This window comes from Garra rufa, chromosome 7 (genome assembly GCF_049309525.1).
Source record: "Garra rufa chromosome 7, GarRuf1.0, whole genome shotgun sequence".
In the NCBI taxonomy this organism is placed as follows: domain Eukaryota; kingdom Metazoa; phylum Chordata; class Actinopteri; order Cypriniformes; family Cyprinidae; genus Garra; species Garra rufa.
Window position 1 is genome coordinate 2,133,924 of NC_133367.1, and position 26,036 is coordinate 2,159,959.

Genomic DNA, 26,036 nt, shown 5'->3' on the forward strand with positions numbered 1-26,036 from the left:
GATGTTAAGACTATATCGCTGGAGGCTTAGTTTAGTCTTATTATTGTATTTGGCTATTTTAGTCATTTATTATTTGATGACAAACCAAAATGGTTCAACATGACATTCAAATGGGAATTGTGTGCCCTGTGAAATACCCATCCTTGAATGTACTTCTTTTTTTTGTAAATGACCCATAAATGTATTTGTGACCCTGGACCACAAAACCAGTCATAAGGGTCTTTTTTTTTTTTATTGAGATTTATACATAATTTGAAAGCTGAGTAAATAAATAAAGATTTCCAATGATGTATGGTATGTTAGAATAGGACAATATTTGGCTGAGATACAATTATTTGAAAATCTAGAATCTGAGGGTGCAAAAATATCTAAATATTGAGAAAATCGCTTTTAATGTTGTCCGAATGAAGTTCTTAGAATATCAAAAATTAAGTGTTGATATATTTACGGTAGGAAATGTATCTTCATGGAACATGATCTTAATATGCGTATGATTTTTAGCATAAAAGAAAAATAATTTTGACCCATACAATGTATTGTTAGCTATTGCTACAAATACACCCATGCTACTTCTTCTTATGACTGGTTTTGTGGTCCAGGGTCACATTAAGTTGATTCATTAAAAAGCATTTAATAAAAAAAGTATATTAAAATGATATTTTAGAGAATTTGTCCTAAACACAGCAATACAACGTAATAACACTAGGCGGCGCCATCGGGCTGTGTAACATCCCATAATGACGCACTGCTTTTCTTCCATATAAAAACCATTTAGTGAAAGGTCTGATTAGTAATTTTAAAAGTAGTATTCATTTTTCAAATATCATTCCTGTCGATTTTTTATCGTGCTATAGATTATCACCATCTGTGGTCGCAGGTGTTTGGGCTGTTTGTGTTATCAGCCACTGAAGAGGATGTCATATGGTTTAAGACTTTCTGGTGTTTATTTACAGCCACCGGATGTTTCTGAATGTGTTCCATTTATAAACGGAAAAAACAGGTCAAAGACATCCGCTGAGGATTGACTGGATGTTCAAACTGCGTCGTACCTTTCACGGAAAGTTAACAAAGTACAAAAACATATACACATAATAAAACTCTCAGCCACGTTAGCGTCCAAATATTTCTCACGGAAACAACTGGCCTGAATGAAACGTCCACAAGCTCGACGGCCATGTTGTTTACACTAAACAAATCGCTAGTTACGCGAGTCCCCCCTTCATTGTTCAGCAGAATTTCCTCTGGGAAATTTTCAGCCTTGGATTTTCGCAAGGATAATGACGGGAAACCATATGGAAGGCCGTCCGCGCGGGGTTTTCTAGCTTCTGATTGGCCCGTCGGCCTTCCATACTCGAGCGCGATTGGTCAATCAGAACGTCACTCACAGAGCGCCTTGGACCCTCAAGTTTGAAACTTTTCGAAAAGGTGGAGTCAGGTTACAAACTCTGGTGGTAACCAAACGCGAAAAGAGGGAGAAGAAAACGATTGAATTATTTACACCAGCGGCGCAGACCCAACGCGTACCTGTTGGGAGACTTCTTACCGTCTTTGTAAGATATAACAAGCCTTATTTATGTGGCTGTAGGTTGTTTGTTGGCTGTCAGGGGTGTTTAGATGGAGGTTTGAAGAACGAAAGTTGCTCTTTAGACGCCCAGTATCCGGTTCAAATAGGAGAGAGGTGAGTGAGTTTATAACTGCCTTCGATAACACATATTCTGCACATATTAAGACATATTGTCCGTCTGTTTTTGTATGAAATTTTTTTTTTTTTCACAGAACACGTGCTTTTTTATTATTGACTGAGGTGATTTTGTATATTGTTTATTTAGTGATGTAAATTCATAAAGTTATTCTGCACTGAACAAAACAGAAATTGTGCTTCTAACGCCAATTATAACCTTTACATTGTATAAATAACAGAATATTATGAATGTTATGTCAACACTGCATGTAAAGCATATTTGAGATGAAGGCTAATACAATGGAAAGTCTGTAAGAGTAACAGGCCGGTAACTCATTGACAGAGATGGGGGGGGGGACTGCAAAGTTCACGTACATGGAGGCTTTGGTTGTAACCTAGGAAACATTAACCGTCAGTGTGCTTTCAGTTGTCTGGGATGTGTCTTCAGGTAGTCTGAAGCCTCACTGCACTAGTTCTGCACCAGTTTGTGCTTATTATGGGCTTTAGGGCTCTTGCTAACTGGAGTTAATTGCATGCAAATACATTTCCAAACAAAGACCTATCAAGGCTTTGTTGACATGCATACTCTGGAGATGAGAGTCAGGTCGTTGGATAGACAGTGAAGAACATGCAGTTTTTGTTCTTGGAGGCACGTCGATGCTGACTACGCGTTTTTTGTGTCTGGAGACAGTGGATGCAGAAAAAAAAACATCCGTCTTAGGCGGTTTAACTTGTCAAGGTTGCAAGGCAATGCCATGGAGGCCACATTTGACCTTTTTTTTTTGGGAAAAACCTGGAAAACTTTTTTTAAAATGTCATTTGAACAATTTAGTTACTTAATATTTACACAGAAATTGTTTATGTAATAGTTGAATATAATATGTGACCCTGGACCACAAAACCAGTCATAAGGTTAAATTTGACAAAACTGAGATTTATACATCATATGAAAGCTCAATAAATAAGCTTTCTATTGATAAATGGTTTGTTAGGATCTGACAATATTTGACTGAGATACATCTATTTGAAATCAGAAATCTGAGGATGCAAAAAAAATCAAAAAGACAGAGAAAATCACCTTTAAAGTTGTCCAAATTAGGTTCTTAACAATGCATATTACAAATCAAAAATTACATTTTGATATGTTTACAGTAGGAATTTTACAAAAAATCTTCATGGAACATGAACTTTACTGAATTTCTTAATGATTTTTGGCATAAAAGAAAAATCAAAAATTTTGACCCATGCAATGTATTTTTGGCTCTTGCTACAAATATACCCCAGCGACTTAAGACTGGTTTTGTGCTCCAGGGTCACATATATACATGCATACAATGTTATAATTATTTAAATAATATTTTTGTTTTAAGTTTTTCCAAGTTCATTTGAGCAAGAGATGTACACAAAATTGCACAAGATTGACTAAATATTTATTAAAAAAAATAACAGAAATTATTAATTATATAATGATTAAATAAATAAACATGGCATGCAGAATGTAAAATATTATAATAATTTTAATATTTATTATTTAATAAACAATTTACAGCCAAAATGTGTACAAAAGTTGCACAATATTTACTCAAAAATCACAAAAATAGTTTATATATTTATATTATGTATTTATGTGTGTGTTTATATATATATATATATATATATATATATATATATATATATATATATATATAATTTAGTTATTTAATTATTTAAATACAAAATATTTAATAATTTAATGACAGCAAAAAAGTTATTTATTTTTGTTATTTAAGTATCTTAATTGCAAATTATTTATATTTAACAAATAAAAATAATAGTTATTATTATTATTATTATTATTAATTTATTAATGCTAAATTAATAATTATTTAAATATTAAATAAATAAATAAATATAACATAAATATGTACAATATTATAATAATTTAAATGTTTCTATCCACAACATATGTAATTATTTGATAATAATATGTAATCTTAATTGCAAATATTTATTTATTAATTAATTGATTAATAATAATGTCTTAATTGCAAAACATTTTATTTAACAAATAAAAATAATAATAGTTTTTATTAAGTATTATTATTAATAGTAAGTTAATAATTGTTTTTATTATTAAATAAATAAATATAACGTGTATATATATGTATACTATTATAATAATTAAAATTGTGTTTATATTTTGTATTATACGTTTTTCCATTTCATTTGAGCAAAAGAAATGTACACGAAAACATTTACTCAGAAATCACAAAAAATTAATAATTATTTAATAAATAAATATAACGTGTAACATGCATATGTGCAATATTACAATAATTTAAATATTATTTATATCACAGCATAAGTAATTATTGAATAAACAATTTAATTAAAACAAAAAATGCACAATATTTACTAAATTGCTTATTAAAATTATATATGACATTTAGTTATTAAATATTGTTACTTAATTATTTAAGTCGCAAAAATATTGATATTTTTATACAAAAATATTTAATCATTGCAAAAAGTGTATTTTTTTACATTTTTAAAGTTACTTATTTTTGAATACAATATTGCTTAATTGTCTTAATTTCAAAGTATTTTTATTTAACAAATCAAAAATATAAATGGTAGTTATTATTATTTAAATTATGAAGTCATGTAGACTCGTATATGGAGTTTACACGGCTGTCTCTTCAATGCATTTATTTAAACAAACAACAGTTTGGTTTGCTTATCTTGTCGACATCTCGTATCCCCCGATCGCTAATTCTGTCGAAGAGACTCGCTCTCGTAATGAACGTCGCAGGCTTTGATCACCTTTGTGCAAAAACACATTTAGTCGACCCAAACCTTTATTCCTAAATTGGTTCATGCATTATTAAAACGCAGGACTATTTTGTGAAACCGCTGAATAATTCATGCCACCGCAGGCTTCTCTAGATCTGTGTGGCCAGGAAAAAAAAAAAAAAAAGAGAGAGTGCATTTTTCACAACAGTTTGACTATACCCCTAGCACAGCAGATGATCGATAAGAGACCAAACGCAGCAAGCAAGAGCAAAACCACATGCTGCTATTACATGCTGTGCTTCTGTTACCTGAAAACCGAGTTAGATGTTAGTTGGCGTTTGGACAGAGGCCCTTTTGTTGCTTTACCAGCTTCAGGAAGCTTGTTCCTTGGTTCCTCAAGGCCTTGGAGCGAAATGATCCAATAGGTGCAGTTCCAGCATCTACCAGCAGGGAGCTAACAGCCAAACCTACAGGTGAAATCACTCACACCCTTAACACACCTGAAACAATCAGTTCAGACAGACAGGCATGGCTCAGTGATCTCCAATGTTCTCCAGCGTCCTCCACAATCTCTTGGTTTCCAACTCCTCAATCATGGAGAGCGCAACCTTATACCTTCATGAAGGTGAGTGTTGGCTTCTGGTTGATGCTGAGCAACTGAAACCCCCAGTTTCTTGTTACAGCGCCTTTGTCCAGCGCTGAATCAAACACCGCGAGCGTTGCTGGGATATCTGTGGTCCGAAGTTGTTCGTTTCGCACTAGTCTCTGTTGTTACATGAGCTTTTATGTCTTGTTTTGTTTCCACCCATGTTAAACTCGCCACTAATGATAATGTTGCGAAGCCCAATGTTGCTTGGCCAGCGTTCAGCTATTTTATACTTCTGCAGTTGGCAGAGAAGAACATACTCCTCACGTTTTCAGAGTTGTATCGGTGGCCTGGAAACCCATTTTCCTTCCGAGACTAGATTAGCTCAGGATTTTTTATTGATTTCAGTGTCATCTGTTTTGTGGGAGTACGTTTACAGCAGTTATTAGAGTCCAAACGCTTTTCGATTTGGTTGTAAACATGCGAAATGATTTGGCGTTTTTCTGTCGGGAGTCCAGTCTCACCAAAACAATTTGCCTTTGATCTAGACTTTTCTCGCCGTTCTCGACTTTCCCAGGGACTCGAGTCACATCAAACGTGCCTTTTCAAAGCAATGCAAATGGAGTGTGTGCAAAAAGACAAGCCGCCGCTCTCAGACCACGCACAGTATCACTTCCTAATGACTTCTGCGGTTTAATTAGCAATGGTTCAGACTTGAAGGGATTCGGTTGTGAGCGACACGTCTCCAGGGAGCGGTCATTTCGAGAGGGGGAAATTGTCCTGTCAGGCCTTTGCGAGACTTAGGAAGTCCATTGTTTTGTTAAAGCTACACTTTAGAGGCATTTGCCTTGTGAGAACGGAAATGCATGGATGTTTTGTTTGTATTGTTTAGTTGCATACAAAGTTTGTGAATTGGCCATCACCTATGTATGAGCTAGCAGGAAATATACAGTTGAAGTCAAAAGTTTACATACACCTTGCAGAATCTGCAAAATAAGAGGGATCTTAAATGCATGTTATTTTTTTAATATAGTACTGACCTGAATAAGATATTTCACATTAAATGTTTACATGTAGTCCACAAGAGAAAATAATAGACCCCCAAAAGTTTACATACACTTGATTCTTAATACAGTTGTTACCTGAATGATCCACAGCTGTTTTGTTTTGTTTGTTTAGTGATTAGAGTTCATGAGTCTCTTGTTTGTGTCTGCTGTTCTTCAGAAAAGTCCTTCAGATCCCATACATTCTTTGGTTTTTAAGCTTTTTTTGTGTAGTTGAACGCTTTCCAACAATGACTACACATGTTTTTGAGATCCATCTTTTCACACTGAGGACAACTGAGAGACTTCAAATGGTTCAAATGGTCACTGATGCTCCAGAAAGAAACACCATGCATTAAGAACCTGGGTGTGAGAACTTTGACAGAATGTTCTTTGCCTAAATGTCATATTTATTTCATTTATTACTGCCCTTCAGAAGCTACAAAAGCTACTTATGTTTCCCAGAAGACAAGAGTTGCATTTACCCTCATCTTCAAATTCAAAAGGTTTTCTCCCCTGCAGAGTTCTTCCTTCTGGAGCATCAGTGAGCGTTTGAACCTTCTGTAATCGTTGCATATGAGTCCCTCAGTTGTCCTCAGTGTCTAAAGATGGATCTCAAAATCATTCAGTCATTGTTGGAAAGGGTTAAAATACACAAAAATGCTGGAAAACTAAAGAATTTGTGGGACCTAAAGGACTTTTCTGAAGAACAGCGGGCAGCTGTTCAGGACAAACAAGGGACTCGTGAACAACTATCACTAAACAAATCCAGCTGTGGATCATTCAGGTAACAACACAGTATTACGCATCAAGTGTAAACTGTTGAATAGGGTCGTTTTTATAAATTCAGCTGTTATTTTCTCTTGTGGACTATATGTAAACAACTTATGTGAAATATCTTATTCAGGTCAGTACTGAATGAAAAAAGTAAAATAATTAACATTTTGCAGATTTTGTATGTACACAGGGAGTTGTTTCAGAAACCGTTTAATGTCTTGCCTCTTTGAAGTAAAACCTTTTGAAGTCTTCATGTTGCATGAATGTCTGTTTCATACACTCATAAAAATAAAGGTTCCACTTTTTTTTTTTTTTTGCAGAGATGCCATAGAAGGTCCATTTTGGGTTCTCCAAAGAACCTTTTAACAATCTGATGAACCTTTTCTCCAATGGAAACATTCCATGGATGTTGAAGGTTCTTCATTGAACTGTGTAGAGTGTTTTCACAATGCGTCATCAGTCGGCCATATTGGCATCACAGAATGTAACCAATGCCACTGAACCAAACAAAACTTGCATGTTTTGCTAATTATAGCTACTAAAAATGGTCAATTATTGTCTATTTTGGGCTGTACTAATCGGTCAGACAAGGAAAAACATTTGCAGTTAAAGACTGCCAAAAGTTCTAACAAATTAAGGAGAAGAGTGTTTGGCCAAACTGAATCAGGATTTCCAGGGCATGAATCTTGACAATTTATGTTTGTTCTTATCATTTCCAGTCAAGTAGGTAAAATCTTAGGCTAATATCTTAATAAATATTGCGTGTACATATCTTTACCACCTATTAACTTTAGTTTGTCAAAATATTGCAACCTTTCATGCTTACTTAGTCTTTCTCGATATGATTTAGCAGCTTCCACATGTTTTTTTTCCGTGGTTTAGACCACATAAATTAGCAGAACATTTCAGTAGAACATTAACTGTGCAATCCATGCTGTTGTTCACATCTGAGCATCAATATGCCTGCGCATCTGGGTAACTGACCAAACCCTGATGTAAGTGCAAAACTTCTATAGAAGATTCATTTTAGGTTCTCCAAAGGAAACATTCCATGGAGGTTCTTCATTGAACTGTATAAGAGTGTTTAAGCCTGGTTTGTGTTCCTCTCATTAGCTTGTGTATGGTTTCAAGAGTCAACGTTTAGTATGTTTTGACTTCAACGTGGGAGCCATCCACGCTTTCCATATACTCTTCCAGACGAGACACTCAAGATAAACATCTGTTGCCCCAATTTGGATGCGCGAAAGTTGTTTGCAAGAATGCTGAGCCGCAGCTCCGTTTTAAGTTTTTCATGTTTGGAAAGCTCGTTTTGAAAGGCTGTCTTTGTTTGTGTCTCATCCGTAGACATCATGGACTCGTTCAGCACGAAGAACCTGGCCCTACAGGCCCAGAAGAAGCTCATGAGCAAGATGGCGACCAAGACGGTGGCCAACCTCTTCATAGACGACACCAGCAGCGAAGTCCTGGACGAGCTGTACCGGGTGACCAAGGAGTACACTCGCAACCGCAAGGAGGCCCAGAAGATCATTAAGAACCTCATTAAGATGGTGGTCAAGTTGGGCGTCCTCTACCGCAACGGACAGTTCAACAACGAGGAGCTTGCTCTAGTCGAGCGCTTCCGGAAGAAGGTTCACACGCTCGCGATGACAGCCGTCAGCTTCTACCAGATCGACTTCACCTTTGACCGCCGCGTCATGAGCAACCTCCTCAACGATTGTCGGGAACTTCTGCACCAAGCCATCAACCGCCACCTGACGGCGAAATCTCACGGGCGTATCAACCACGTCTTCAATCACTTCTCCGACTGCGAGTTCCTCGCAACCTTGTACGGACCTTCGGAAGTGTACCGCGGCCACTTGCAGAAGATCTGCGAAGGAGTCAACAAGATGCTGGACGACGGCAATCTTTGACCACTACCTTTTTTGAACATTTGGAGGAAGATCCCGTGCCTTATTTGTGCGCCTTGAATGTACGTTTGTCCTTCCAGCGGAACGTCTTTCCCCTTGACTCCTGTATTTTTAGAAACGAGGGGTTAGAGGTGGTTTACAGCGCAAACCCAATGCAAATCTTGCTCCCGTTTGTCCAAAGCTAATTTGATTGTTTAAGATCCACCATCAGAGGAAATGAAGGACCATTTGCGAACCTTTTTGATGCTGAGAGGGATATATCAAGCACTGCGAACACGAAATGCACTGGGGGATAGGTATGAAACGTTTCATCTCTAATTTTAGGAAATAAGCCTGCAGCATCACCCTCTCGCTTCCCGAAAATAGACACGTTAAATCCACAACCCGAAAGGACTGTTTTTGGACATGTCTGTCGTGATTCATCTGGAGGTTGATACTAAACTCTTCGTAAACGATCGCCCCTGTGATTTCTAAACTTGGTCATGTAGTGGTTTACACTCGTCTTGTGTTTGTTTTTCCACTCCATAACGCCCCCTGCTGACGGGAGGTCTTTTCCATGATGCAGTTCCGTATCGAGGAACAAAGAATGTCTTAGAATGTCACTGTACTACCTTTCGGCGTCTTTATTTACTGTTTTAATGAAGGTTTTACATGTGTAAACACACAACTGAGCCGGTATTTCCCTGATACGTCACTTCTATTGTCTTTAACTTATGTGAACAAAGAATCCAACGACTTAAAATCTCAATGTCCCATTTCTGCTATCAGCTTGTTTTAGAGCCAGCCGTTTTGGCAGGTTTTTTGTTTATTTTACTGGGTGTATACAAGTTCAGATCTTTCGACATCACCTCTAGGATGTCGGTTACCACAAAAACATTGTAAAAGCTACCAAAAAATGTGCATGCAGAAAGGCTATGAGGCAACTGTTTACTTGTCTCATAGACTTCAGTTGTAATTGCAAATCTGCCCACATGTTTTATGTTTGTATGTGTACTTGATTTTATCCTAGAATATTACAAACGTCTATCTTTTTACAAAATGACTTACTGAAAGAATCACAAAGTGTCTTTCTGGGATACTTAAAGGCCTAAATATGTCCTCTTGGCCTCTCAAACACTTTTTTTTTCTATATCTATGCACTTATTATTGTTTTGTTTTCTTTTTAAGTTTGAATTAGTCATCTTGTCACTAGATTTTTAAGTAAACCTCCAGATTACAAATAAAATAGGAAATTTTAAGGGAAAAAGTGAAACTTTTAAGTCATGGTGAAAGCCATACCTCCTGATTTTCCAAAAACCTCTCAGGGTTTAGTCTCGAATGCCTCTTACAAGTGGTGTTTTGGGCCAATTTCAACAGGACCGCTTACCTTTTTTTTTCTGCTTTCATCTGCTTTTTGCAGATGCCACCTGAGCATTAAACCTATCTTTCACATGTTTTTAAACTAGAATGTTAAAGCTTATTTTTGTTAGTCACAAACAAGTTCTGTTAATGTACATTTGTTTTACTTTTATTTTCTAGAAGTTATGTATATAAATACAGTATTTGTGTGTGTGTGTGTGTGTATTATATATAAATGTGTCATTCCTAAGAGGCATGTGTTTTGTTTTTATTTAATGAGAAGTGCAGAACAATCTAGTGAAGCAGTCCAAGTGGTATTAGCATGTTTGCTTTGGATTACAGTATGCTAATCTCTTTAGGCATCCTAGATTGTTTTTCCAGAAAAACAAATCAGAACTTTTTCGGTCCCCTTACATGAGTCTGCTGGATGCAGGTTCAGCATTAACATTATATAACATCTACAACCTACTTTTTTTTTTTAGAATATGATTTTTTTTTTTTTTTTTATTGATTGGATTATGACACAGCTTTATGACAGGTGGTTGGATGAATGTTTAAGTGATGTAGGCCAAAAAAGACAGTCATTGCAAAAGAAGAGTTATTACATTTAGATTAAAGATTACAAAGGCTAGTATTTTTACAATGTTAGAATGTTCATGGATCAGCAATCTCCACTTAAAACTGCTTGTGCAGATCAAGTTGTAGAGACGTGAAACTTGGCGGGATGGTAGTACTCACACCGCCAACAATGTGACCAAGGCTCACCCCAGTTGGCCTGGCAGGGGCGCTTCCGCGATTAAAAAATCGCTAATAACTCTTAAACCGTCAATCACACGCCTCAGATTTGATTCGAGCGAGAAAGTTTCGGGTATTTCAGACTTTTTTTGAAAGACTTACTTTTGCGAACTAATCCGAACCAAACCAGTCCAGAAAGGTTCTCTGGAGAGTGAATATCAATACATATTTTTTTTTTTTTTAAAGTCGACTCACCGTCGCAAAGGGATGCCAAAACGTTAGAAAGAGGCAGGACCACTTTAAGTAAGATGCCTATAACTCCTAAACGGAATGAGATATCTTCAGCAGAGTCAGAACATTTATGTAAGAGCCCAATCTGAGGTCACAGGAACAAAATTACAGAGCTTGGCCACGTGGTGGCGCTATAAGATGAAATAAAAAAAAACATAAAAATGGCTATAACTGCTCAACCGTTTGTCCTATAACCATGAAAATCTGTGTGCATGGTCTTGGTCCGAAGCGTCACAAGTGTCTACAAGGACATTTGCGTATCTCAAAAAACATGGCTGCCATTGGCCGACAAATTTAAGCACCTGTCAGACAAGGTTAACTGAGGCTGAAGGGAATGAAACTCGGTGGGCCTGTTTAATAGAAGTTTGAAAGAAATTCGCCACTGGGGGGGCGACATTGAAATTGTCAAGAGCATAATCAATTGTTCATCGCATGGTTTTTTGCATGTATGCAAGATATTCATATCATACGATAGAACTACGCATTCTGGACAACTTTGCCACTAGAACCACTGCTGTCAATCAAAGTGTTAAATGATTGAGATGTAAAAACCTGCTTTTGCGCACTAGTCCTAGGTTTGCAGAACAATTCTCTGAAGAGTTTATATCAATAATTATCCAAAAAAAGTTGAACTTTCGACTCACCGTCGCAAAGGGGCGCCAAACAGTTTGAAAGGGGCAGGGCCACTTTTACTAGAATGCCTATAACTCCTGAAAGGAATAAGGTATCTCAGCCAAACTCAGAACACTTAAGAGCTCAATCTGAGGTCACAGGACAAAAATCGCGGCGCTTGGCCACTTGGTGGCACTATTAGATGGGAAAAAAATACATAAAATGGCTATAACTGTGCAACCATTTGTCCAATCACCATGAAAATTGGTATGCATGGTCTAGGTCCGAAGTGTAAAAAGTGTCTACAATGACATTTGCATATCTCAAAAAACATAGACGCCATTGGCCAATGAATTTTGAGCACCTGTCAGACAAGGTTAACGGAGGCTGAAGGGAATGAAACTCGGTGGGCCTGTTTAATAGAAATTTGAAAGAAATAGAACTCTTCATTCTTGACAACTTTGCCTCTAGAACCACTGCTGTCAATCAAATTGTTACATGAGTGAGAAGATGTAAAAACCTACTTTTGCGAACTAGTCCTAGGTTTTTAGTCCGATCGGAACCAAGAGTGCAGAAAGATTCTCTAGAGAGTCAATATCAATAATTATCTAAAAGAAATCTAAAAGTAACTTTTGACTCGCCATCGCAAAGGGATGCCAAAACGTTAGAAAGAGGCAGGGCCACTTTTAGTAAAATGCCTATAACTCCTGAGTGCAATGAGGTATCTTAGCCAAACTCGGAACCCTTATGTAAGAGCTCAATGTGAGGTCACAAGAACAAAACCACTTGGTGGCGCTATAAGATGAAAAAACACAAAAATGGCTATAACTGCTCAACCATTTGTCCTATCACCATGAAAATCGGTATGCATGGTCTTGGTCCGAAGTGCCATCACATTTTTCAAGTGCGTAAACGATTGTACGCCCCACAGTTTTTTGCACATGCGCATGATAGAGCTTCTCATTCTGGACAACTTTGCCTCTAGAGCCACTGCTGTCGATCAAATCATTTGTTAAATTATTGACCAGATGTAAAAAACCTTTTTCGAATTAGTTCTAGGTTTTTCACTCAATCTGTAAAAAAAAACAAAAAAACACGGTAGTACAATTTTCTGGACTCTCTCTGTCAATAATTATCAGAAGAAATGTTGATTTACCATTTGGGAAGCTATAACAGGGTTGTTTAGGAAAGGGGCCTTTCTGAAGTTACCCAAAATCCTATAAAGCCTAAAGGAAAACTCAAAACTTCACAAACGCTGGTGAGCACATAAACAAGCACGCAAGGTTTTAAAGAGATCGGACCCTGATGGCACTCTGACAGTCATAAACGTTAAAAAAACAAATTACCTGTATTTGCCAAAATTTTTATTTGACTTAAATACCTTGCAGGTATATTGTTCTTTTGGAATAACAAACACAGATGAATCTTTCACAATAAGACCAGGAAAAAATTGGAATAGATTGAAAGTTTTATGCTAAGAAATATATGTGTGTGTGTGTGTGTGTGTGTGTGTGTGTGTGTGTGTGTGTGTGTGTGTGTGGTATCAGTATAAAAATATAATCCTAACTCTCCCTGAGGTAGCCTGAAACCAATCGCAGGGATGTTCACAGGCCTGATGAGAAGAGCGAGACGATATAAAAACGTGTGAAAATGACACGCTGGTTTCATTTGCTATTCTTCTCACGGCTGTTTCGGTGTGTCGTTCTGACACAGCTTCCATTCTCTATGCTGATGCTCGATCCCCCTCCGGCTGATACCTGAGACGTGACAGTTAACAGGGACTTAAGTTCTTAAACCTGGCAAGTTCTTTTGTTTTTTCCCCCCTCCTCCTTCGCTTTTCTCTCCTCTGGAGTGTCCTCTGGGGATCTAAAACCTGCTGTGTTTGTTTTCAGTTAAAAGCAAATGTGAATGTAAAGCAATTATTTATATAATAACAAACACGTAGGCTACATCAAGAATTCATTGATATTCTGCACGCCTCTCAAGGTTAGACTATCAGCGACATTACATTACGCATCACCTTGTGTGTCCTCATTTTTATTTATTAGAAGTGGAGTTTCGGAGTTATTAATAGCTGGCGGTGACGTCACGCATTGACCCGATCACCGCAATGTCCCTTCACACCTAACTGGCAAAAACGCACCGCTGCCTACTCGTCTGGCCGTCAGTTGTCTTGGTAACCGCCACCAGAGGTGTAGAAATGACCATCTGACCACAAGACAAAGACGAGAATCACATTTATAGCTCGTATTGCAATCATCTAGCTTAGCCTTGTAAAATCTGTTTTGTCTAATCAAAATTCAGCACAGAAATCAGAAAACGAGCAAAACGTTGGTGCTTCATGGTATAAGTGTCTGAGTTTAAACACAGCTCAGCTGTTGAATAGCATCTGCAGGCCATTAGTGTTATATAGTGTCGTCAGTCTTGACAGGTAACAGCACTTATGCATCCAAACTGAATTTCAAATGAACAGCCGCGTTCAAGCGCTTAGATGCGCTATTTATGGCTCGCACTCAGCATGAGAGTGACGTCTCAAAGCACTGCTTTCGCTGCTGCAGTGATGTGTCTGGTGTCAAACAGAAGGCCCTCTGACCGGCGCTCTGGGAACGTTAGCCTACAGAAGTTACGTAGACGATAACATCTTTGTGGCTGCTTTTCAAGTTGTTTATCAGTAACACTGAATAGTGGCCTTTCAGTAATGTTGCTGCTGGCTGCAAGACACAAGATTTTTATTGCTTTATTTTTGCACCATTAGCGTCACCAAACCACAGTTTTCAAATCAGTTTCCTGTTCAGAATAGCATACTAACATGCAACCAATGTGTATATAAAATACACACATGATATATACTTATCAGTTTGCAATATTGCATTTGCTGTGACATCCATGCTGTATCCCACAATGCAATGTCCTCAACTTGAGCTTCCCATTTCCAGTGTGATGAATTAACTCAAAACGATTTGATTTGTTTGTTATATGTTATATATAATTGGTTATCTAGCAACATCAAAATCATGAGTAGTACTTAGTAGCCTAGGAATAATAAGTAAGTAAATACAGTCCAAATGTAAGATCCTTTTTCCTGGATGTAGTTTAGTTTGGGTTGATATGAATCAGAGACTGTGTCAGGGGTGAAATTCCTGACCTTTCTCAGAGTGATCGTTCAGTTTATGTGGAAATGAGAAAAGAACTGAAACCTTAAGTAGCTTGGAATAACAATGGTAAACATTTGCATTTGTGACCTTTCAATCTTGGGTATGGAGAATATAAATGCCATGGCAGAACTTCAATCACACAACAAAGAAACACTTGAAAATGTGCGTGAAATATACACTGGCTTTCCAGTTGATCACATTTTCTTTTAATCTATAGGTCATCATATACAGTTGAAGTTTACATACACCATGCAGAATTTGCAAATTGTTAATTATTTGAGCAAAATAACAGGGATCATACAAAATGCATGTTATTTTTAATTTAGTAATGACCTGAATAAGAATATTTCACATAAAAGACATTTACATATAGTCCACAAGAGAAAACAGTTAAACTGCCCACTGCTCTCTTCAGAAAAAGACCTTCAGGTCCCACAAATCAAATTGTGTATTTGAACCCTTTCACACTGAGGACAACTGAGTCATTGTTGGAAAGGATTAAAATTAACAAAAATATTGAAAAACCAAAGTATTTGTGGGACCTAAAGGAGTTTTTGAAGAAGAGCAGGCAGTTTAACAGTTTTGGATAAACAAGGGAATCATGAACAACTATCACTAAACACACACAAAAAATAATTTTTATAAATTAAACTATTATTTTCTTTTGTGGACTATATGTAAATGTCTTTTATGTGAAATATCTTATTCACATCAGTGATAAAAAAAAATAACATGCATTTTGTATGATCCCTCTTATTTTGGTCAAATAATCAACATTTTGCAGATTCTGTAACTCAAAAACTGTTGTGGTTACTAAAACGTGTAAAAAATGCAATTGAAATGCTCCTAATGTAGAATTAACTTGAATGTATGCACTTTTTTGAAAACCCGTCCAAACTAGATAATCCTGAAATAAACCAAAGGCATGAAGAAGTATTTTCATGCTGCAGTGTGCCAGGTTATTAATTTTAAAAGTCACATCCTCATGCGTTTTTTTAGGGACTAGCCCTGCCTGTGCTGCCCCATAAAGCACTAGAGGGGGAGTGTGCCTCCCCTGGCATCCTGCTATAAAATCCTGGGTGTAATTGTAGCGTACTGAGGCAGAACAGGAGTAATCAGATCACATGAAGACAGCATCGGCACTGGATTAAAACAACCCCCCTTGCTGATCGAGGTACGACGGGTTCTGGCGAGTAGGTGAACGAGAGAGGGAGAGAGGAAAAGCCGCGAAAGGGAGTGGGAGGAAGAATGAACCAGAAAGGGAGGCAGCGCAGTGCGAGTGAGCGAGAGAGAGGGGATGGGGAGGGAGTCAAAGGCAGGAAGCGAGCAACAGCCAGTGGAACAGAAATGCAGGGAGTTTGAGGGAGAGGGTGGAAAACGGAGGCCCGCCGCCAACGAGAGGACGACGGGAGCGAAGTGAGGTAAGAGAGAAAGAAGGGCAAGGGTCCAGAGGAAGAAAACACACCGGGATAACATCTGCGGGAGGAAACAACACACCAGAAGGTGGGGGTCAGAGTGAAGAAACATCCAAGAGAAAGTTTGAAGGCAGGACAGATGAGAAAAACATCTCCCGGTAATGACAAGGCCGGGACACCTAAAGAAGGGACGCGTCCTCTCGAGAGTCCCCTTCTTGGGCCGCAGAATGTTCTCCGAGACAAAAGGGGTCGGGGAGCCACGCGTTCAACCCACCACTTCAAACCAACTACAAAATGGAATACAAAGACCTCAAGCAGACATCCTTGCCTATTTTGGGACTGGGGACCACGTAACGAACACCTGTGGACCAAAGCAGCAGAATTCCCCCCTCAATGGATACACTGCCAAGCAGAGACTAACCATTCAGGGGGGTCATGCACAGCTAGACGTGACTGGCCAGATTTGTCAGACGGAGTTACCCAGCATGCGGTGGAACCAGCCTCTAGGGAAGGGGCTGCAACATAACAGCGTCTCTGTGAACTACAGCTTGACAGAATGCAGCTTTGTGGTCCACCGGCACCAGACCGAGCCACACCCCTTCTTGAGGAAGTGTGCTCTGGACGCGCCAACACAGTTCAGAGGTCATGGAAACTGTGGAGCGCCTGTTTGTGCAGCCGAGCAACAATCAGGCTCTGTGCAAGGGGCCCTGCTTGCATCGGACTGGATGGACGCAAGTGGTGCTCACAATTCAACCTTTAATAAGGATGCAGAACTTTGCACTTCGAACGGACAGGGAACTTTAAGTAGATGCCTGGGACGTGTAATGCAAGACTTCAGTGGACCTAGTATGCTGACTACCAAAGATGTCGACAAGACCAATCCTAACCACATTAAGTGTCAAGCAAAGGTCTCCCAAGGAGACCTTAGTGGACCTGGAAGAGGGTCTTGCACGTTTAGCTCTAAGCACTCGGAGAGAGCTATTCGGGACCAGATCCAAAGAGTTGTTGTGAATCTCGAGGATGTTCTACATGGCCTGAAAGAGATACATCTGGAAATGAAGGAGGTAAAGGTTTATTTATTATTTGGGGATGATAACAGATGTTGTTCGTAATGAGTTCCACGAAGGGTGGCATTTAAATGTTATGTTTAGTTAAATCCCGAACTCTTGACTATCCATCAAATGCCGGATACTTTTAATAGTCGTGCTTTAGATAAGACACGGGCCATGAATTTTGTGTTTTAATATTAATCTTCATATCAATAATGAATACTGTTTATAGAGACCCCTGAATTTATTGGGTATTGGGCAATTTCTCTTCTGTGAGGGGATAGTGAAACTTTAATGTGGAGAGGATTGGTCTGATCCGCTCCATTTAGCAAATGTATTCAGCATTGAAGAGGAACGCTGGACAGGGGTTTATAGTCCCCTCAGACTGGCAAGAAGAAAGGGCCGCTGTCGGCTCTCAGCCTTCTGCCGCAGTTTCATAATCTTGTAAACTTGCTTGTTTGCACTCTTGCATGAAATGTGCCCCAAAAGAAACTTAAGACATGTGTATTACCCTACATTTCCAAAAACTACTTGCATTAAATGCTAAATAAACTATGCTTTGTCTTCTCTGGAACACAGGTGGTCCAGAAGATAGACCTTCTGACGGCTGACATTGATGTGGGGGACACTTTCAAAGGATGCCACTCAGGAAGGAAAGACATCGAAGTGGCATCCTCTCAAGGAGTCTGCTCTGACAAATCACCAACTTCATCTGTGGCACCACCAGCATATCCCATAAAAGATCAAGGGCTGCATGATGCGGGTCAAAAACGGGAATCAACTCAGGAGTTGGACATTTCTCAAAGAAATACATCAGGGACCGCTTCAAGGCGCAAGAGCAAGAAGCCTCCTCCTTACCCCTACTCCAGCACAATGGGAAGAGTGAATCCTAAAGACAAAGGTCAGAAGACACCACCCTACCCCTTTAGACGGAGACTGCTCTCGACAATTGTTTGAGCAGACCATGGCTTCGGGGTACAAAGCGGAGCATCACTCACTCTACGTGGTTTACCGAGTTACAGGCACCTTTGTGGTAAGTTTGGTCATTACCGGACCCGTTACCCCCGGAGTGCAGAAGCAATTTGTTGTATGGGAAGTTTCTTAGACCTCAGGTGAACCGTGTAATACCTTTTCTCTTTAGGTCTATAAAAAAGGACATGACAGAAACATCATGTACTAATAAATCTAGAGAGCGACATGGGTGACTGGGGACCACTTCTTAGAAATAATGTACGTCAGAGGCAAGCCGAAGGTAGCGGGAGATTATTTCTAGCCTTAGATGACATCTGGAGTGGGACGCAATCACAATTCCAATCTCCCAGCAACCCCCATCTGTTAAAGGATTATTTTTTATTGCTTTCCTAACTCTAGTCTAGTGTTTGAAGTCTTGCCTTTGCAATATGATGTCCTCAGATACATGTCCTGAGGATATTTAAACAAAAACACAATGTGACAGTACTTAGTTTTCAAATGTAGGCATTCCTCAACAAGTACTAAAAAGAAAACGCTACTTTCACAGCATTTTGTCTCCCTCATGTGTACCGCAATGCTCATTTCAAGCTGTAGGACCGCATAAAGCATTTTCTGGCATTAATTTATTTTTGAAAGTCTAAACGGCACAGAATCCGCTGTAGGAAAAATGTCACACGTTCGGTTCAAGACATTAATTTCCCGAATTGCTGATGATGAGAATTATGACACGGTGCAGATGCTCATATGTACATTTTTGTGGTACCGACAGTCCTTTTGCAGAGCTGAGTGGACAAATCTCACAGTATGACCAGAATCTGCTCATTGAAAGATTTCTGCAGATTTTTAAAAAATGTTTTAATGTATTTAAGCAGAATTATACAGGTTTTGCCCACTTATAAGTGCAAAAACATCCAGTAGACCCTCACTGCAGTACACAAGATCCAGGGGGCAAGGTTACATCCACATCCAGGGGGTGGAGATATGTAGGTTTAGGGATCAGGGGGTGGAGATGAGTAGGTTTAGAGGTGGAGATGGGTAGATTTAGGGATCAGGGGGTGGAGACAAGTAGAGTTGGAGATGGGTGGGTTTAAGGGTTCAGGGGGTAGAGATGAGTAGGTTTAAGGATCAGGAGGTGGAGACGGGTAGTTTTAGGGATATGGATATCTGGATCCAACCTTGCCCCCTAGACCTTGTGTTCTGCAGGGAGGACCATCTCCAACATCTGCAGATTCTCAGATGCTTGGAAAGAGATACTGCACATGCTTTAGGCAAGAATATGTTTACACAAAGAGATTTCAATTAGCAAAGTGAAAAATCAAAAATGTTCTGATAACAGATTTATTAAAATTTCGGTACATTAGCTATCAGAATAAAGCACGATTGGGAAACAAAAGAAACTCAAGTAACTGTTTTTCTGTCTTTTCCTCCACCACAGAAATTATCAAAGGATTCTGGCATACCCCAAAGACTTAGTGCGAATTCTCTAAGAGCGCACCATTACACCAGCTTAAGAAAGTAAGTATAAGCATGAATGCACTCGTAATAATCAGATTTGCAGGTATGAAGTCAGGCTGAAACCCATAGATGCTAAACCCATAAATGCTGCCAAGAATAGAAATCAATCTCGATTTGAAGAAGCCTTCATTTCACCTCACAGATATGAATAAATGTGCATGTACATTTTATTTTCCTTTGTTTCCGATAACAGACATTTTGGCTACCTCCCTTGGCCATTGGCATAATGCTGCCTCTATAGGAAATCTCTGTAGTATTTTCTATCACAGGAAGTTCTTTCTTTCATAACTTCCTGTTATTGATTTCCTTCACTTGACTAATGACAGTGAGCAGTTAAGTGGCAGAGTGTCCGCAGCTGTCAAATAAATGTCCAATGCTCTGTCGGATCGGCCAATCAGAGTTCATCGTGGCGCGTCCGACCAATGACGGTGAGCTTGGAAAGCTCGGAATTGAATTTCCCTTCTCTGTGGGTCACTGAATGAGAGAATAGAGATGTGCTTGATTAGAAGAAACATTTGTATTAAACATTTAAAATTCTCTGATATTTCTAGGTTTCCCATAGCTTGCTGGAAGTAGGAATATGCAGACTCACCTGAAGACTCTGACACAATGTACTCTTCTTCTTTCAAAGCGACATCCCTCTGTCCACCCACGGCCGTCTGGGACTAAGAAGAAGAGAAAGAGAGAGGATGAGTGGCACAACAGATTAACGGAGAAGCCTAGAGGAGTGGGCTGAATAACAAAGAGATCTTGACTAAGAAAACTAAAAGAGACATGGGGTTTTTGAACTTTTCTTATTTACACAGGGGACAAGGCCACCAGGACGTCACCGTCATCCCTCTACTGAGAATTTCAATTCAATCTCAAGATAAAGATGCTTTTGCGAAGTCTTGATATGCAACACCTGTACAAAAAGGGCTGACTGCTTTTGATCTGAGAGCGACGAGCGCTAGGAATCTGAATTAAGGTTTGATCTGCGGCAAATGTCAATGTCACGACTAAGGATAAATTGTGAAGAAGATCTTCAAAAACCTGTGCCGATTCTTTGTATGTGCAAAGCACAAAAATAAAACGTTATCATCTGTATATTCTTGGCATTAAAGGTACATTTCTTCATATTGAATCATATATTCTACGGATTGCTGGATGTTTCACTCAGTTGACGTGGCGTCAGGAAGTTAATATGATACTTACATATGCGGTGGCGTACTCAATCTTGGCTCCTTTTATCTCGGCTTTGAACTGGGTAAAAAACAAGTAGGACTTCCCTTGGGGCCTATCATGAAAAAATGACAGAAAAATCAATACCGTCCCCTCTTTCATCTCAAATTACAGACAATGTTTGAAAACACAAAAACTCAAATTAGATTTGCTTGTACATCCGAGTAAACCTCATTTTTGGTATTGCGCGTTAAGTAGAACCACCAAAAACCAATATTACAGTGTTCTGAGAGTTACCTCCATACTGAACAGGAAAACATCTGGTCATCGTCACTCAATCCAACACTCATTTGCCATTGCTAGAGGAAATTAAAGCACAAAGCATTCACGTTTAAGTCTGAAACTGCGCACTGCTGTGAAATCAAGATGTTTTACAACTGCACATAATTGCTACAATTTCCAGGTCATTAGTGCCAGAGTGACAAATGTCTTAACATATAAGCAGATACAAAGCCACAATGTTCAGGGTCACTTATGTCACGATTTGGTCAGTTGCCCGGATACTCGGCCACATTGGCGATACTCGGATGTAAACGCCAGCATTAATTGCACTGTTAATATACTACTCAATACATTGTTCTGCTAATTTACGCTGTCTTAGCTACGAAAAAAACAAGTGGAAGCTGCTAGACTATATAGAGAATAACTTAGTAAACAGGAAAGGGCACTATATTTAACAGGTGGTAGATACATAAGAGAAGTATTAATTAAGATATTAGCTTAATATTTCACCTACTTGATCGTAAAATGATAAGAACAAACATGAACGTTGTCGAATTTCTTGCCCTGGAAATCTTGGTTCAGTTTGGCCAACCACAAATGCCTTTTGTACCTCATACAGTTTATTGCACCCTTCTCCTTGATTTGTTAGAACTTTTGGAAGTCTGTAGTAACGTTACTCCAAATGTTTTTTCCCGGTCTGACTGATTAGTTCAGCCCAAAACATGACAATAATTGACCCTTTTCAGCAGCAGTAATCAGCAAAATATTTGAGTTTCTTTCGGTTCAGTGGCATTGTTATATTCAGTGCCACCACTATTACACGTTGTGTAAAAAACAACCTATTAACTTTGAAAATACAATGACATGTTTCAGCACATAAGATTGGAAGTAATGATGCTATGAAATAAAATCGTAAGTTTTGTTGGTGCACTGACTTTATATGTGACCCTGGACCACAAAACCAGCACGGGTATATTAGTAGCAAAAGCCAAAAATACATTGTATGGGTCAAAATTACAGATTTTTCTTTTAATGCCAAAATTCATTAGGATATTAAGTTAAGTCCATGTTCCATGAAGATATTTTGTAAATGTCCTGGTGTAAATATATCAAAACTTAATTTTTCATTAGTAATATGCATTGCTAAAGACCTAATTTTGACAACTTTAAAGGTGATTTTCTCAATATTTAGATTTTTTTTTTTTTTGCACCATCGTATTCTATATTTTTAAATAGTTGCATCTCGGCCAAATATTGTCCTATCCTAACAAACCATATATGTGACCCTGGACCACAAAACCAGTCTTAAGTCGCTGGGGTATGTTTGTAGCAATTGCCAAAAATACATTGTATGGGTCAAAATTATTGATTTTTCTTTTATGCCAAAAATCATTAGGAAATTAAGTAAAGATCATGTTCCATGAAGATTTTTTGTAAAATTCCTACTGTAAATATTTCAAAATGTAATTTTTGATTAGTAATATGCATTGTTAAGAACTTAATTTGGACAACTTTAAAGGTGATTTTCTCAGTATTTTGATTTTTTTGCACCCTCAGATTCCAGATTTCAAATAGATGTATCTCGGCCAAATATTGTCCTATCCCAACAAACCATACATGTATACATCTCAGTTTTGTAAAATTTTACCTTATGACTGGTTTTGTGGTCCAGGGTCACATATCAATCTTTTTCAGATGATATATAAATGATTTTTAAAAACCCTTAACTAGTTTTGTCGTTCAGGGTCTAATATTTTGTGAACTGTGCATTACATATTTTATAAACAGAAAAAAAAAATTTCTTACCTCGTTGGTTCCTCCTTGACACGCATATGTGAAGGTGCATTTATACTTTTTCTAAAACAAAAACCAAGAAACAGACCACTGTAAATAGCTAAACAGGTTGACAATATCAAGTTTCTAGCTACATAATATTCAATTTTCCCAGACTAAACCTAACTTTGGAAGATGCCTCTAGATTGAAAGATGCCGACCCTTACAAAATTAATAATGGTTATACTAACAGTTCCTGTCAAAAGACCTACAGTTATTAATAGCACAATAATACTAAAAACGTTTCTGAAAAAAACCCAATGAAGACTGCGTCACACCTGACGCTACTTAACGTCTAAAAATGGGATTTGATATGAGAGCTTTGACAGAAAGCAATATGTTGGTCTATTCCTCACATAAAGATATCGAAAAGCTTCGTAAGACTTAGTGTATATGCCACGGGTGATATTGACTACTTTATTAGGACTTTCTTAGCATTTTCGACGGTTGACAGCTACAGTTCAATTCATTAGAAAAGAGCAGCGAGGAGATTTGGGGTTTAACAGAAGAAATCCAATTTTGGAATCACATCCAGGTGAGTAAATAGTGTAATAAGCTTACGTTTTTGACTAAACTATACCTTTAAAACGTAAAGCTGTGTCGCTAGGGGGCGCAGTGAATGTCAGCGATCCCCAACAGTCCAATGAGAAGCTGACGGGTGGATTTCCTTACAACACGTCGCGGTTTTTCAAACACAGCGTTCATTCATTACTATACGAGTTCAACATAAACGCATTTTACCAGATTGAAGTAAAACAGTGCGTTAATACATCTTCAAATATAGCAATGAGTAAAAACGAGAAAGAAACTGAAGAGGCAACACGAAACCGAGTCTACGCAAATCACTCAGTGGAAAGAACACGCGATAATTTAAACTTTTATAAAAACGTGTTATCAAATTTCGTTGCTAAAATAGCAAGGAGCTTTACTCACAAGTTTAGCAGAGAAAGTCTGCACAACTCCTCCAGGTTTGACATCGAAGTCGAGTGTTTTAGTCTTGTCAGCAAAAGCGCGGGCTGCACACAACACGACCAGTAACAGCAGGAGCTTTACACACGAGTTTATGTGACCATCACATGCCATGATGCTTTACGGAGAAGAGATTTCTGTTGATGTTGTGAATGAAAAGATGCCAGCACTGTTCCTGTATGTTCTTCATAGGAAGGTAAAGTTCCGTAGCTCGAGATTTTGAGCATCTAGTGGACTGGAGTAGAATAACAACTAATTTCCTCACCCCTCACCTTACAGTGGTCCCCAAAAAAGTATTTGGACTCTAAAGGTCCTGCACATTCAAATGTATGGAAATTTATGAATGACATTTTAATGACGTGGCTTTTTGAATATACAGAAATAGCGTTCTTACTGTACGTTCAAATAGAAATGTCGCTGTCAAGATGTAAATGTAATATTTGAATGTTACATGAACATGACAATGAAGCATTATATAAAAAAAATGAACCTTTGAACACAAATTTAGATATCTTTGATGGAATCTGAGAGACTCTTCATATACACCAGCGCAACCTTGTTTAAAGCTTAGAAAGGTAGTAAGGATATTGTTCCCTGATAGCATACATACATCTCGGAGACGTCTATTTGACGTCTGCATTTACATCTGAAAGACATCTGAAATACGTAGTTTGCTCATCTGCAATACATCTATTAGACGTTTCCCATCAGATGTCTTCAAGATGTTCTTGAATCACAATGTAGATAAAACTGACATCTTACAGACATCTGCCAGACGTTTGTACACAGCAGATGCTTTCCAGATCAAGAGATCTTTAACAGACATCTTGCAGATGTACGTGTGCTATCTGGGTTAAATAGCCCATGTGACATCAGTGGTTCAACCATAATGTTACGAAGCTACAAGAATAATTTTTGTGCGCAACGAAAACAAAAATAACAGCTTTATTCAACACTTCTCAATGAGTACCTTGTCCTTGCTTTACAGTAGCCACCTTGTGGCTTTTTCATTTTAATTAACGCACATTAATCAAATTTCCTAGCTGCTCAGGTGACAGTTTCCTCTTGTATGAATGCTTCTCTGTCCACGACGGCTCTGGAATTTCTCTTTCTCATGTTATGTTAAATGTTCAAGCAGAAGGGAACGTTGATGAATGTAGATGAACCAGTGGTAAAAAGAACATAAACTAGTAGTAAAACCTTCATACAAAATGCATGTTATTTTTTACTGACCTGAATAAGATATTTCACGTAAAAGACATTTACATATACTCAAGAAGAGAAAATAATAGTTGCATTTATAAAAATGACCCTGTTCAGACGTTTACAAACACTTGATTCTTTTTTGTAGTTTATTTTATGAGTCCCTTGTTTGTCCTGAACAGTTAACCTGCTGTTCTTGAGAAAACTCCCTCAGATCTTTGTTTTTTTTCTCAGCGTTTTTGTGTATTTGAACACTTTCCAACAATCACTGTATGATTTTGAGATCCATCTTTTCACACTGTGGACAACCGAGGGACTCATATGCAGCTATTACAGAAGGATAAAACGCTCACTGATGCTCCAGAAGGAAACAAGATGCATTAAGAGCAGCTGCGTGAATAAATCAATGGACCATAAACATCTGGGCGAGCTCTCAACTTTATTTCTACATGTTTTGATGCTGCCTTTGTGAAACACTAGTAGATATTTTATTAATCAGTTTTACTAAAACGTCAACACCAAAGCTTACACCAAATTACAGTAATAAAACAAATTAAATATAAATAGAAGATGCAACTGAATACTTTTTTTAAATTAAAGGTTAATAAATAATCATTTATTCATCATACAGTCGCTTTGCTAGAAGAGTGTCTGCTGAGAACATAAATTAAGTAAAAGCAAGTCAAGTTGATGCTTAATCTGTCCATAACAAAGACGTCTTTGGATGGTTTCACCTCTAG

The 26,036-nt window shown here is 38.2% G+C and overlaps 3 protein-coding genes across 4 annotated transcripts; 2 read left to right on the forward strand and 1 right to left on the reverse strand.

The window, feature by feature from the left end:
* The first annotated feature begins 1,441 nt into the window (after positions 1 to 1,441).
* tnfaip8l1 (tumor necrosis factor, alpha-induced protein 8-like 1) lies at positions 1,442 to 10,354 on the forward strand. Its single transcript, XM_073844229.1, has 2 exons — positions 1,442 to 1,678; positions 8,204 to 10,354. Exon 2 carries the CDS (start codon positions 8,209 to 8,211, stop codon positions 8,767 to 8,769), a length of 561 nt encoding a protein of 186 aa, XP_073700330.1. The 5' UTR covers positions 1,442 to 1,678; positions 8,204 to 8,208; the 3' UTR covers positions 8,770 to 10,354.
* Positions 10,355 to 14,849: 4,495 nt separating this feature from the next.
* Positions 14,850 to 20,534, forward strand: LOC141338491 (uncharacterized). 2 transcript variants are annotated; one of them, XM_073844060.1, is made up of 4 exons: positions 14,850 to 17,376; positions 17,941 to 18,394; positions 19,769 to 19,848; positions 20,400 to 20,534. In XM_073844060.1, exons 1-2 carry the CDS (start codon positions 16,474 to 16,476, stop codon positions 18,316 to 18,318), a joined length of 1,281 nt encoding a protein of 426 aa, XP_073700161.1. In that variant the 5' UTR covers positions 14,850 to 16,473; the 3' UTR covers positions 18,319 to 18,394; positions 19,769 to 19,848; positions 20,400 to 20,534. The 2 variants fall into 2 exon arrangements, with proteins under 2 accessions (XP_073700161.1, XP_073700160.1); XM_073844059.1 differs by lacking the exon at positions 20,400 to 20,534 and having other exon boundaries at positions 19,769 to 19,870.
* On the reverse strand, positions 19,174 to 24,289 carry mydgf (myeloid-derived growth factor). Its single transcript, XM_073844061.1, has 6 exons — positions 24,058 to 24,289; positions 23,098 to 23,148; positions 21,307 to 21,368; positions 21,043 to 21,124; positions 20,441 to 20,513; positions 19,174 to 20,322 (listed from the first exon to the last, which is right to left on the reverse strand). The coding sequence occupies exons 1-6, from the start codon at positions 24,205 to 24,207 to the stop codon at positions 20,243 to 20,245; spliced, it is 498 nt and encodes a 165-aa protein (XP_073700162.1). The 5' UTR covers positions 24,208 to 24,289; the 3' UTR covers positions 19,174 to 20,242.
* Positions 24,290 to 26,036: the final 1,747 nt, after the last annotated feature.